The sequence below is a fragment of the Eutrema salsugineum genome, unplaced genomic scaffold (genome assembly GCF_000478725.1).
Source record: "Eutrema salsugineum unplaced genomic scaffold, Eutsalg1_0 scaffold_2, whole genome shotgun sequence".
In the NCBI taxonomy this organism is placed as follows: domain Eukaryota; kingdom Viridiplantae; phylum Streptophyta; class Magnoliopsida; order Brassicales; family Brassicaceae; genus Eutrema; species Eutrema salsugineum.
This window is the reverse complement of record NW_006256829.1, coordinates 12,452,549-12,468,293: the sequence shown is the minus strand read 5'-3', so window position 1 is coordinate 12,468,293 and position 15,745 is coordinate 12,452,549. Positions and strand designations below refer to the sequence as shown.

The 15,745-nt window shown below is 29.7% G+C and overlaps 1 protein-coding gene across 8 annotated transcripts; it reads right to left on the bottom strand.

Annotated features, from left to right (window-relative positions):
- Positions 1-110: 110 nt before the first annotated feature.
- Positions 111-1,937, bottom strand: LOC18017695 (probable RNA-binding protein 18). 8 transcript variants are annotated; one of them, XM_024155909.1, is made up of 6 exons: positions 1,648-1,685; positions 1,488-1,547; positions 1,193-1,287; positions 878-951; positions 664-790; positions 111-526 (listed from the first exon to the last, which is right to left on the bottom strand). In XM_024155909.1, exon 6 carries the CDS (start codon positions 489-491, stop codon positions 246-248), a length of 246 nt encoding a protein of 81 aa, XP_024011677.1. In that variant the 5' UTR covers positions 492-526; positions 664-790; positions 878-951; positions 1,193-1,287; positions 1,488-1,547; positions 1,648-1,685; the 3' UTR covers positions 111-245. The 8 variants fall into 8 exon arrangements, with proteins under 8 accessions (XP_024011677.1, XP_024011673.1, XP_024011679.1 ...); XM_024155905.1 differs by having other exon boundaries at positions 111-515; XM_024155911.1 differs by lacking the exons at positions 1,488-1,547; positions 1,648-1,685 and adding an exon at positions 1,891-1,937.
- Between the last annotated feature and the right edge of the window lie 13,808 nt (positions 1,938-15,745).

Here is a 15,745-nt window from a genome sequence, read left to right as displayed (position 1 = left end):
TAAACCAGAAAATAAAATCGAAACAAACCAAACCTGAATACAATTAGTTTCTTATCGAACCAGCTAATTGATTCATTTCGGTTATGGTATTATTGGAGCTAAAACCGGTTAATATTTCTCCAATTCAATTCGGTTTAATCTTTATTTCCTTTACTACAAAAAGTCGGTTAATATCCCTCCAATTCAATTTCGGTTTAATTTTCGATTCCTTGTTAAAAAAAAAAAAATTGAAACTCTCTCATTCTTTATCTCTTCTGTTTCTTGGGATCTCGTTGTTTCTCATCTTCCTCCAAAGCTTTGAGTTTGTTCTTAATGGCAGCCACTTTTTCGTCTCGGCTCATTTGTCCTGAGCTGCTTCCACTTGCAAACCTCGCTCTGTTTGCTTCTGGTAATGATAATCTTTTGGAATGATCATGAGTGGAATCTTCTAGAAGCTTCTCACTAGCTAGACGAACCACCAAAGGCTTACCACAAGCTAATCTCCCATGCATCTTCTCCTTGGCCAATTCAGCTTCCTGTGTACTCACTTTAGATGTAGAAATCAGGAGATTTTCTCAATCAAAGTCAAAAAGAACAAACCCTTTTTTTGGGTCATCATCATCTAAAACAAATCTCATCTGAGCAAAATCCAAAAACCAAAGAAAAGCCAAGATTAGTAGTTACCTCTTTACGGCTGTATTGAATGAAAGCATAGCCGCGTGGCTCTCCTTTCTTTGGCCCGCGTGTGTGCCAAAGGAAGTCTTCTGATATGATCTTCCCATATGGAGTAAACATCTTTATCAACGCAGCCCTATCAAGAAGAGAAGATTAAATGGTACTGATGTCAAAAAGTTTTAATATTAACAAGCTTTGCTTCACGGCGTTTTTTTGCTCTTACTCGTTTATTCGAAGATCTAAGTTTCCAACATATAATCTGCTCTCGCTCTTTTCATCTACAAACCCACCAGTATCCTGAAGCAAGAAGATGGCACAAATTAACATAAGACTATATGAGAGAATAGCAAATAGCAGACAGAGACATATTTTATTTCACCAATGAGTTTCACTCGCAATTTCTACTAGGTTGTACCTCAATAGACAAGCGAGAGAAAAACCAACTTGATCGAGTTGAAAAACGAAACAATGAAGATATACAACATATAAACTGACATGAAAAAGAAAAGGAAAAATTGCTCAAGGATAGTGTAGTCACCATTTTAACTGCAAAAACAAACAGATCGAAAGGTATATAATTACGCCTGGAACACGAGGAAGCTCAAGAAACTAAAGAATGTATTCTGCATCCACCTGCAAATAAGCAACTTCAACATGAGAACAATGCTCAAAAGCCATGACAACAATCAAACTACTCTACAAAATCGAGATGCCAAAGATTTTATATAGAAACTTGATAGTAATCAATGTGTCACATAAGGACCATAAAACCAAAAAAAGAACGACAATTGGTCATCAAAAGCCTCGAAAGAAAAGCATAAACCAATCTTAACTATATTGCCCAAGAACTCTCAAAAGCAGAGGCTTTTCTCCATGAGAACTGGAGTTATTCACTACGCAACAAAAAGGAGAAACCTTTAGCTCTAGAGAAAAAGATCTGTATAGTCAAATTCATTGTCCGTTCTAAGCGTGATGAACTAGAGTAACTATTACCAAGAGAATCCTAATCGTATAATGATCAATACTAGTCAATCAAGACAGAAAAACCCTAGCTTCCTCACGAAAAATCTCATGGAAGCTGAAATAACGAATTATTACGCCTCATCGCCCACTTCGATTACATCTCGACACGCAACTAAACCCGCTAGAGAGAATAGAAAGAAAAACTCAGAAAGTTTAGATCCTTGGAAACAATAGATGAAATGTTTTTAGAGAATCTCCATGGAAGCAACTTACGGAGCTTAAGTGCGATCTCGCAGTCGCAGACTACAAAGAAGACTAAACACACCAGAATTTCTGGCTGTAGCCAATAAAACGTAATACCGGTTCAGCAGGAAACCGAACCGGTGGTTTTGACGTGGGATGTGGGGAATACAAATTACATAATAAAAAATGTAATTAGATATTAAACAAATTACAGATTATATATAAATACCATTCCATGATCTAACCAATATTAAAGATGTAATATAATTAGTTAAGAAAATAATTCTATGTGTGTGGATGTTTTTCTTTGTCAACATGTGGTTTTCTTTTGACAAGTAAATGATTTGATTTTGACTATAAATCTATTAGTAATTAATTGAAAGATTATGCTTTTTCAACTCTTTTTTTTGTTAAGTTCTTTTTCAAATTTGACCATGAAAAATACAACTTATTTATGTTTGTGTTACTACATATATAGCCAATCTACATAACAAAAAAATCATCAAAAAATCAAGAGAATATAATAAAATGGTCATCACCATGAAAACTTCAATTGCTTTTGTTTTTACTGCCCTTTTCATCATATCTTCGGTGCAATGTCGTACAACAACTGTTAGTACTACTTTAGGTAAATATTTATTCTTATAAAGTTATACTCTTACTTTCTACTTAATAATTAGGGAGATGATTTCGTCCTTTTCAATGAATGTACATACTGGTTTGATGATTTTAATTAATGAATAGGTTACGGAACAAAGCAGCAGGACCTCCAATGCTTCTATGGAACAGAAACATGTCGAAAGGATCTCTGCAAACCTTTTTGTATAGACCATGGTTATTATCTTTCTTTGTGTACAACTGATGCGTGTTGCTGTCATATTCCATATAAGTCTGCGTCTGGTCCAAGATAAAATAATTTAATCAAATGTACTGCTTAAAAATAACATCAATATTTTCATATATTTTGAATAATATCTATAGAAAAGATCTATAGCGATATTGATATTATTCAACCAATCATTGTTTGACAATTTGAACAAATTTTATTATGTAAGATAAATAAGAAGTCGATCCGATATGTTTTCACGTGGTCCATATAATACGTGTTATATTCAATAAATTTACTCGTAAAGATTTACATCGTTGAATTGACATTTTATTACACACACATATATATGTTCTTCTTAACTTCTTTTTCAAAGTAAACACTTGCATTAATATGAAAAATATCAAGACCTACATTCAATAACCTACATCTTGATCTTTATAACATTACTAGGTGTTTAGCCCGCACATTGTGCGGACGAAGATGTTTCATTAAAAATACTTACTCAAAATCGTTAATTTACTTGAAAGACTTGCTTAAAATTGCGTTGCGCAGACGGAAACATTATTTTTTTCTTTCAATTTCTTTTCATCTTGTTCTTTCGATTTTTTTTCTTCCTATTGTTCTTTATACAGATCATTTTCCAATTTCTTATTCTTCTACATAAAATATTAAATAAACATACTTTTTCTTTTTGTTTTTCTTCTTATTTTAGTTTTATTCCTTCTTCGTATTTTCTTCTACTATTTATTTTTGAAAGTTTGAAAGTTTTCTATATTTTCACATCTTTTATAGGTTTGACTATCTTTGTATAAACGATCAGTTTCAAAAAGTCTTGCAAAGTGAATCACAAAGATAACATAGACACATATTATTCGAGTATTCTAATATGAACTCTCCTCTTAAAACGAAGATGAAATATAGTTTGAAAGCTGAAACGAAGTCACTCTTAAAGTTGTTATTCTTTATTACCTAAAAATAATCCCAAAATTATATATAAATCAAACAACTAAAACATGTTTTAATTTTTAATCATAAAAATTAGAACTGTATTCACTTCTTATATTTCGTAGAAAGAATAATCTTCACATAATGAATTATTTATTATTTGAGACATATATTATTCCAATTATTTTCTTAAAAAATATTAGATTCTTAAACAATTATACTTAATGAGATGACTCTCTCATAGGAGTTACTCACTTTCCCCTTGATCGTTATGTAAAGTACCTACTGGTATTATCTTGACTATTTTCTGGTTTTTGAAACTTTACCAATGTACTCTGTTATTGAGATTTACATAATGAGATTATTTTTTCTATAAGGCGTTGAAAGAAATAAAAAACTTTTAAATTAGCAGAGTGATGCTATAGGTTTTTTTAGGGGGAAAAAATCTATTCTTTATTTATCTTAACCAATAGCTTCTCAATACTATAACATTACAATTTTTCACATGTCCCTCCGAATTGTAAACTGAATACTTGGTATGATCCTTAATTTGGAAAATACCACTTGCAATAAACCATACGGTTTTTTGCACCAATAATATAAATCTGAAGCTGAAAGATCTCTCACTTACCACTTGGATCTTTCTTAGACCCTTGTCAACCTTTGTCATTTGAAAGAAGATCTAGAGTCTGTTGTTGATTTGTGCTCTCATTGTGTTCCACATCAGCAAGACCATTCTCCAAAGCTTTCACGTGTTTTTCGAAGTAGGTTTTGTTACTTTAGTCAAATGAAATCATTGAAACTTTTGGATGGTTCATTAGTTCCGGAGACAAACTGTTCCAACTACATCTCTGCACAATGATGAAGCCTCTCCAAACCAGCTCGAGCTTCCCCTTGCAAATACTCGAAAAAATTGTGTCTTTGCATGTTCATGATGAGCAAGGTAGTATCCATATGCAAATGTCCATTTCAAGACCCTCCTACATTCCATTATCTAATCGTAAAATCAACCACATAAATACCTTGATCCGTTTAAAAAAAATGTTGTAACAAAAGTCTCACTGAAAGTCTCATTACTAATATTACTAAATTAGCATGATTGCAAGATTTTACCAATAACAATCTTTAGTGAAATCACACTTTCTGTTCAACGATTCCACAAGATTCAACATGAAAAATATAATTTTCAAAACCCTGATTGGTCTAGTTTTGTTTAAATTTAATCAATAATTTCCCATTTATATTCTATTATGCATGATCCTGGTTCACCTTGAATAACCATGTATTTCACACGGCTAAGAAAATCTGGTTAGGGCAAGAGTCTCGGGCTCATCGAAATCTTTATTTCAACGATTTCTTCAGCCTTTACTATAATTAGAGTGAAGAAGCAGAGCGATCAATTTGACTTGGCTTATAGAGAAAACAGTAGAAACTCGTTCAATATGGTCTCTTTTATGCTTGTGAATATTTTTTTTGTTTTGCTACGATTTTATGTTTGTGAATATATTCTTCACTATAACTGGATATCACAATTCACAACGCTAAATCAGTATGATTAACATCACTTTGATTCCTCAAAATTTAACTGAGATGAATAAACCCTAAACATGAAATCCAAACAGAATCTCAAGTCCGAAGCAAAATTATTTTTGGATAAACCAGATACATTCCAAAAACAGAAACAAAGTTGAGATGGAGGAGCATAAACAGTATGGGATCCGATCGGTCATAGACTTATAGAGAAATATCGATGGAAATTAATCGCAAAGTTTAAATACTCAATCCTCCTTATTTATCATGAACACAGACCCAAAGCTTTGAAACAAAAAAACCCTAATTCGAAATTTTAATAAAGCAATACAACTCAAACGTCAAAACACAGAAACCACCGGTTGAAGAAGAAGCTCTGACTAATCGGATATTAGGGCTAAAGTGAGAGTCTTGGGGCTTTCATATACAAAACCATACAATTTTATAGCATTAAAAGATCCAATATTAACTTAATGGTAACAAAATTTGGTATAGTTAATTATAAATAAAACTTAATTTTAACCAATTAAAGGATATTAGTGACCTTTTAGTAAGAAACAAAAAAATAATTAACCACGCTGAAATTGAATGAGAAGTCGTTAAAGCTAAAATTCACATCGCTTTTAATATATACTACTATGATGAGTAGTCACCTAGATTGAATAAGAGAGCTTATAGCGAAAATTTTTACTTCGCATATGATATGATTTTAATGTTTTTTTTTTTAATTATATTCTAATTTTTAATAAGTTTTTTAAAATTTAAATGTTTTTTGATTAAATTCCAATTTATAATAATTTTTTATTACTTTACAATTTTTAATAATTATTTTTATTTAAATATTTTTTATTAAATTCCGATTTTTAATTTTTTATTAGTTTACGATTTTTAATAATTTTTTTATTACTTTTTGATTTTAATAATTTTTTATTAAATTTTATTTAAAAAAAAAATAAAAAGGGGTAAAGGGTAATTAGCCACTCTAAAATTGAATGAGAGAGCTTTAACTCAAAATTTTACTTTGCTTATAATATATATATATATATATATATATGATTAAATTCCAATTTATAATAATTTTTATTACTTTACAATTTTTAATAATTATTTTTATTTAAATATTTTTTATTAAGTTCCGATTTTTAATATTTTTTATTAGTTTATGATTTTTAATAAATTATTTATTACTTTTTTATTTTTAATAATTTTTATTAAAATTTTAATTAAAAAGAATATAAAAAAGGGGTAAAAGGTAATTAGCCACTCTAAAATTGAATGAGAGAGTTTTAACTCAATATTTTACTTTGCTTATAACATATATGATTTAAGAAGGCTGATTTTATGTGTCGTGCTTATATTAATTTAACGTGGCCATTTACATTAATAATTTTAATTATGACTAACTGCCATTATACTTTTATTTTAATTTTATTTTTCTCGCTTAATAGTCTATTTTTTAAATGATTTATACATATGAAAATATATTTACAAAAAGAAAACGTAAGTATTTAATTTATGATAGTATCTATATTTTCTCTTTTTGGCTAACTTTCCTTTCTATATAACATAATATATATATATATATATATATCTATTTATATTTCTTTTTCTATGTGAAAAATAATATATATATATATATATTAGATTAAGTCCTATATATACATAAATTTATAATATTTAATATATTTGGAGATTGTACAAAATAATATAAAATGAAATCTGAAAAAATGTACGGTACTAGAGAAAATTATAAAAATTCTTCCATTTTTCAAAAATATCAATGATATTTTTATATGTATGTCTTATATATAAAAGAGAGTTAACTTTCTCCATATGAGTGACACATCATTATTTTTAATTGATATGGAGATAACATGTGTCACTTTTTATAATTTAAAGGTACAATCTTTTTTAAAAATCATGAATTAATAAATTTTAATATCAAGTTTTAAACCACTCAAATAAAATGAAGAGTTTTTTCATTAATTGATTGATATTGAATGATATTTATTTTATTTTTATTTAATTTTCAAAATTTTATGATATTATATTTTAAATTGATTTCTAATATTTTTTTTGGATAAAATTTTTAATTTTTTTTTATAATAACATACTAACACACATAACAAATAAACATTATGTTTGCATGTTTTATGATAATACATTTTAAATTGATTTCTAAAAAAAGTTTTTGGATAAATGTTTTAAAATTGTTTATAATAACATACTAACACACATAACAAATAATGATTATATTTAGTTTTATATTAATGATATTGTATTTTAAATTGATTTCTAAAATTTTTTTTCTGTTATATAAAATTTTTAAGATTATTAATAAATATACTAACACACATAACAAATAATGATTATATTTATTTTTATATAAAATTTGAAATAATTAAAAAGAAAAATATGCACGTTATGTGTGGATATTCACCTAATAAGCTTAAAACAGATTATCTACAAATTATTGAATTGCAGCCAAAATAATATTAATTAATTATTTAATAGTTTGGATAGATAATAAACTAATATTTTATTTTAGAAAACACATTAAAAATATATAGCACCATTCTTTTTATGAATAAAAATAATTTTTAAATAATATTTATTTGTGGAGTGATGGAGCTACAATCATTAAAATTTGCAAATTGTATATTGAGAAATTCTTTAAAATATCATTAAAATGAGTTTTATTCCAAAAAAATAACAAAACTCAACATAATATGGAGAAAATTAACTAAATATGGGAGAAATTTACATATTTAACACTGTATAAAAGAATAAGTACCATTTCATGGTCTCACCAATGTTAAAACATAACTAGGTAAGAACATTATTTTGCGTGTGTGTTTTTTTTCTTTTTCTTTTTCTTTTTTTTGTCAACATGAGAATTTCTTTTGACTATAAATATGTAAGTAAATAAATTGAAAGATTATGTTCTTTTTCAAAAAGAATTTCGTTAAGTTCTTTTTCCAACTTCGACCATGAAATCATACCAAAAAAAAGAATACTTTGACCATGAAAAATACATCTCTTTTACGTATGTCATAAAAATGGTTTTCACCATGAAAACTTTAGTTGCTTTTGTTATTACTGTATTCTTCATTATATCTTCTGTTCATTGTTATACAACAACTGTTAGTACTCCAGGTATTGGTTTATTCTTATACTTCTATTTTATAATTATGGAGATGATTTTGCTTCTTTTTTTTTTCTAATGAATCTACATATTGGTTTAATAATTTTTATAAGAAATAGGTTATGGAATAAAGCAGATGGATATTCAATGCTTCTATGGAACAGAAACATGTCATCGTGGAATGGGCAACTGCACTCCTTTTTGTAGAGACCATGGTTATTATATTGGCGTGTGTACTTTCGATTCATGTTGTTGTCGTATTCCATATAAGCATGCGTCTGGTCCAAGATGAAATAGTTTTATCAAAATGTACTGGTATTTTTGAATAATATCTAAACAAATTATCTGAAGAAAAATTGATAAACTTTTCCAAATCGATGTAACTTTGATTAAATTCAAGCAATAGTTTTTATGGCAAGTTGAACATATAATTTAAATCAAAATACAGTATAACTAAATAAAATTTAAAATATAAATAAATACGTCAGTGGTATTGGTATATTTTATGTAGCGTGGTCAATTTAACGAAAGGTTAAAGATCCGGTGGCCTCCATGGACCACTATAGATTCAAATCCAAACTATTTACACATATATGTTTAACTGAGCCATTGTCGGATTAGGCCCAATTAATCATATAGCAAAAATAGTAATTGCGTTAATGGATTCACCTAGACAGATGCTATTAAGCTCCAACAAATATTATTAAATTACTGAAATGTAAAGGCATATTGTACATAACTTCGTATAATTATTTTTAGATTTGAAAGTATGAAATTTTAAGATTATATTTTGTATTACGGATGTATATGAAACTTTTTTTTTATTTCAATTCTCTTTTCTTAACTTAATTAAATATTAATACCAACAATACTGGCACATGTCAGTATGTCACACATATTACGAATTTTGTTTAATATAAAATATGTTTATATTCAATATACTATTTATTAAATGTTGTACACTTATTATGATTTTTAATTAGTTGCGGGTAGAAAATAATCTAAAATTTTATTTGAAAAGTCACATGAAAATGTATAACAATAGTCTATCAGAAACAAAAAGTTTTTTTGGATAAAGAACAATGCTTTTTTGAAGCGGATGGAATATCAACTATTCTTTACAAATAATTTTCGAATTACAACCATTATGATTTGCAAAATATATTTAAAAACTGTAAAACCAATTACATAACTATGCTTAAAATAATAAATACCATCTTACTAATATTCAAAACGCAATAAGGTAAGAAAATATTTCTCTTTATTTTCTATCGACTATTAATCTATAAGGAAATATATTGAAAGACTATTCTTTTACATCTTTGACCAAAAAAATACCTTTTTCGTATGTTTGTTACAGTATTAAATAGATTAAACAAAGAAAAACTCATCAATAAGAAAAGAAAAATATCATACAAATGAGAACGATCATGAAAACTTTAGTTGCATTAGTTTTCACTGCCCTATTCATCGTCTCTTCTATTAATTGTCGTACGATACCTGCTCCTACTCCAGGTACTCGTTTATATTCTTTATACCTCATTCTATATAATTATGAGCATGATTTTGTTTTTGTTTTTTAAATGAATGTACATATTGATTTAGTGACTTTTTTAAATACACAGTTTATGGGATAAATCAGGATGAGCATTGCTTCGAGGAAGAAGAAGCATGTTTTTATGGAGGGGACAGAAATTGCTCTGAATTTTGTAGAGAGAATGGTTATTTTTATGGCGCGTGTACTATCGATGGATGTTGTTGTGAAAGATAAAAAATGGATTTAAATAAAACAATTTAATCAAATGTATTAGTATATGCTTGAAAAAGATTAACCTCATTGTTTTCATATGGTCTGAATATCTACATAGAAGATTTAGAGAAAATAAATAAATTTTACCAAATCGAAGTTCTTTTGATAACAAATTCGAACAATACGTACCTTTTTGCACTTTGAAGAAAAAAAAATTTTATTGATTGATCGTTTCAGATTCTCAATCGATTGCATCACATTTCTGATGTTATTTCTAAACAAACACTACGTTATTAGATGTTACCACGTTCTGGGTTCGATCTTCCTGCTATGCGAAACTAACACACATTTGTTTTGGACACTACACATGTATATGGGCTTTTGCTTTCGGCCTATTTAAATACCCCGAAAAAGGTCTATTTATGGGCTGCACCTCTCCTTAGAAATTAGTCTGAGCACCTCCATAGACTTGGAATACTCACAGGTTAAAAGAAAACACTACGTTCTTTTATATCTAAAGAAAATATACACGTCATTTGATAACAAGCCAAAAAACAACGTATTAATTTAAGGGAAATTGCATTGTATAACCAACAATAATTTAATAATTAAGAAAATAACCATATAAAAATGATGGTTACTATATTCTCTGTATAATATACAATATATACAACAATACTCTTAAACATTTCTACTCGCAGGAATTAAATCTGTAAAAGTAAACTGTAAACGTTAGATTTAACCCATCCACATAAATCAGTTATTCATATATCAAATTAATTGAAGAATCGGTGAAGATTGAAAAGTGAAGAACCAGTGAATCGTTGTATCTTCTCGAAGACGTCATCGTTTCTGGTTTCTGGGTTTGGATTTCGATTTCCCTAAAATTGAATTATGGGTTTAGGTTTATATTTGGATTTTAATTTCGATTATGGGTTTGAGTTTATATTTGGTTCTTGTCGATGGTGACGCAAAAAGACATCAGAAGATACAATTACAAATATGGGTTATGGGTGTTTGGGTTTATATTTGGTTCTTGGCGATGGTGTAGCAGAAAGACATAGGAAAGATACAATTACAAATCTGGGTTATGGGTTCTGAATTTCGAAACTAGAATTATGGACAATTTTGGGTTTCATATTAAATAGAAGTGGGAGTTCTATTTTAGAGTTTTTACTAAATAGATTGACTAAATATGAATCGCTAATATACATAGAAGTAATATATGTGAATCAGACATAGATATGTCTGTGTTTTCTAGTTATACATAGATCTGTATGTGAATCGGTCTTTAATTGGTAGAATTTTCTATAAATTGACTATTTGTGTATAAAACTTTTGTACATAGTTTGACTATATGTTGTTATTGTACATAGAAGGTCTATTTAATCTATGTCTTCTTTTCGTTTTGTTACAGGGTGTTGTGATGGCAGATTTAGGCTTGTCGGAAAGAATGTTCATGACGGGTTATGAACCTACAGGTCGGAAAATGATAAATGGATATTTCAATCTCAGGTGTATGTCCAGGAGTTCCACTGATTATCATGCTTCAATCGTGTCTCGACCTCCCATTTATGTTTACACAATCCAGTAAGCATATGATTCCTATAATTTTCAATATATTTGTATTTTCTTTATTTAAAACACATTTCAAAATTGGATTTTGATATAGCTCTCTCTGCAATTTCGTTACTAATACTAATGGAATTTCATTGCCAACACCTACTGCAAGCATGCAGACTTGTAACAATTGCTCATCTTCAAGTTTTAGCAAAAAACTATACAATTGAAGCGTGCAAACTGTTTACTTCCCTTTAATCATTACAGAAGAATAGTCGGTCTACAACTCTTTAGGTTTTCTATTTTATAATTTTTTTAGTGGTTAAACTATTTGGACACATGTAAAATTTTACTTTAAAGTGATTAAGTTTGGTTTAATCCCTTCTAAGTTATTAATTCTGATTTTGGTACACTCAGCTTAAGTGTTTATTTTAGTAACACTTATATAAACATAAGTTATATATTAGATAGACTATATGATATAGTTTATGGCATATAGAATACTATGAATTATTCTATTAATTTTAAGTCTGTATATATAATATATGATAAAATAAACTTTAGACAAACTATTAACTATATTTCATGTCATATATAATATTATAAGTTATACTACTAATTTTATCTTTCATTTTTGTCCACAAAATAAATTGGAAAGAAATTAATTCAAAACTTAAATAATATGTCTATGTTATGTTAGTGATTAGAATGTCTATATTGACACAACATGGTAGTAAGCAATGCATACGGCACGTCTGGAAATTTTTTCTCTCTCCAGTTAACAACTTACCGCTCTTATCTGTAAGGGTATTTTTGTCCAAAAAACTTCAACATTGTTACTTGCTTAATTATCTATATTCATAGCTATTTTCTTCATCGATTATTGAATTTTGGTTATTCACTTAATTAACCCTTAATTTAATGGCAACCATGCAAGGTTTTAACGGTATTTGACAAATGGGTTTCTTTGTTAATGGATCCGGTCCTTACTTGATTTTTTTTTTATTAATAATCTAGTTGAAGTAATTAAAATGGATCAACTGAGTGGTTTTATTATCATTAATTTAGTTTACGGGTTTAAAATAGACTAAGTGAATATTCGCATATTACGTGCGAATTTTTTTTCTTCAACTATTTCAAATTCATATATTTTTGTTCTATTAGTAATAAAAATATAGTTATTATTTATTATGTGTTTGTATATTATTATAAATCAATCAATTTTAAATGTAATATTATTAAAAAATTAAATATTTATACAGAAAACCATTAATATTTTTAATTAATTATAACATAAATTCTTATTTAATATTTCTATAAATGTAATTTAAAAATCAATTAATAAAAAACTTTTCATTTTTTGAGTGGTTTAAAATTTAATATTAAATTTATTAATTTTTTTTTATAAAAAAACTGTATTTTTAATTAAAAAAATATAACACATGTCATCTCTATAATAACTCTTTTCAGCCTGATATTTTCTAGCTTGGTTTCTATATCTCGGAGCAGAAATTGACGGTGTCTCCTGTAACACCCCCGACTCGCTCTAGATCCGAATGCAATGACCGGCCACGCAACAATCAAACAAGAACATGCACGACCAATCGTTCGGAACTAAACCGGACCGACGGTGCTACATTTGCACGCACAGATGGCCCGAGGTTCTTGACCGCGCACCAATCAAACAAGAACATGCACATTCAAGAGCCCAAAGTCGATGCCACACGTGCTATCCTACTGGACACGACTCCAGGCTTTTCAACCCAAGGCGTACTCGATGGTTGGTTTGTCCCGGACATGGACTAATATCATATGAGAACCCAAGTTTCATAAAACCTTTATTATTTATATAATAGTAAGGTTCAAAAGGTCTCCACAAAATACATATACAATCCGGCTGGGAGCTCAATGCTCAAAGATAATTATACATACTAAACTCATACTTGTTTTACAAAAGAGTAGCAAACTACAGCGGCCTGGCCTAAGCTCCTTCGGTCCCAACTAACTTCTATTGGTTACCTGCATAGAGTCGTGAGCAATTAATTGCTTAGTGAGTTTGGTTTCCCCTAACCGTTCACGCAATAACCCAAAAATCTCAAACATCACACAAAACATGCATCACACAACAACAATAATCATCACATCAGATGCTTGATAATATATATGTATTATCCATGCATACACCCAATATACACTCAACCGCCAAATCTCTCAGTTGCCATTGACCGGATCCCACATAAATAAAAATCTCACATTTTGCACTAATCGGACCCCCGTCACACAGGCCAAAGGTCGCGACTGTCATCTCTCATGCATCACTCATCGACCCAGAATTTCACAACATTCTCATATCCGTCTCGCAAGCCCAGATATCTCATCACATCTCATGGCTGAGGGAAACGCCACATGACATCAAAACTCACATCTCTCATCCACACGACACTAAAATATGTGTTAGTGCACGTGCCATGGATTCACATCGCAATGCAACACGCAATAAACATATATATATATATATATTCCTACTTGCTTTGCAGTCAAACAACAAACAACCCACACCGAGACTCACCTTGGCTTTCCGAGAAAATGATGGTTTCTTAAGGTTTCAGATAACCTCCTCTTTCACCTACACAACTTAATTTTTACAGAGATCCAACCAGAACCGTGCCAAGCGGAGGTCAGATTCAGACTCAGGATGGAAAACTAGGTTAGGTAGGTAAGACTTCAGACTTATACGACCTACCTTAACATTTTCCGACACGGTGGTTCACGGTGGTTCGCAGTGGTTCATGGTGATCGGCAGCGGCGGTTCATGGTGATCGGCAGTGGCGGTTCATGGTGGTCGGAAAATTTTTCAAGAGCTTCGCTACCGTTTTCTCTCTGCTGGAAAATGAAGTTCAAAGCCCTATTTATAGAGGTAGATGGGCGGTGGTAACAAGATTTCCGAACAACTGTGTCGTGCTTTCGGAAAGATTTCCGAGCAGCTGTGTCGTGATTCTGTGGATAAGCTTCACTGGTGCGTACAAGGCGTACACCGGCGCATGAAAGGCGTACGCTGGCGCATGGAATGCGTGTGTCGGTGTGTGAAGAGCGTGTGCCGGCACGTGCCTAGCGTGTGCCGGAGGTGTGTCCAAGCAGCTCAAGCAAGCTGGCAGGCTGCTGAATCAAGCAACTGAGTCAACAGCTGAGTCACTGAGCAGCTTCCCTTGGCCAATACCTTTTCCGACCCTCCGATCAAACCGAAATGACCAACCAATCCACCTGCGCAACCAAAACCTAACTTCTATGGTTAAAACTTAACATTCTCGACCTCTAACCTTACCTTTATTCTTAATATTCGGTCCTAAACTTTGAGTCCCACCTAAACGGTCCTAATCTTATCAATCGTATATCGGATCATCCTGCCATACTGCCTCGGCCGCTCAGTTGCTCTATACGGGTTATTACATCTCCTCCACTTTGGTCCTTCTAAAACCTCTGCCACCGTCCTCTGTTTTGATATTCCCATGTCAATGAACCCACGATCCCCAAACATCACAAATTACTTCATGCATCATACCAAAAGGAGGCATTTTCTCTTTGAAGATAGAATATTTTTGCATTGTTTGAACATATTTTTATTCAAAAATTAAATTTCAATTTTTATACATGTGAATTAATTATTTGAGTGGATTAAACATGAAGGCTGATCATGATAATAATTGTGGTTTTTTTTCTTAAATGATTTTTTTAATTGCAATTTGAACCTTGATTATTGTATACTATAACAAAATGAATGATTTTAATGGTATATATGTATTTTATGTTTCTTGATGCATGTTACCATACATATTTCGTGTAGCTAACAATCTATTTTTATATCATATTTTTATATTTTTGATGATGTATATTTTTTAAGAGCATAAAAAAATCTGATATCTTAACATATAGAAAATCTTTAGTATTATTATAGTACTGATTAATAAAAATAAAATAAACCTTAAATTTATGTGAGATTTTAAAATGCAAAATAAAATTAGATAATCATAAATAATAGATCAAGGGTTTACTGTTTTTTTTTTAAAAATATATACTAATAGATCATGGGCATTTTATATCAAACTTTGAAACATTAAAAAAAAAGGTG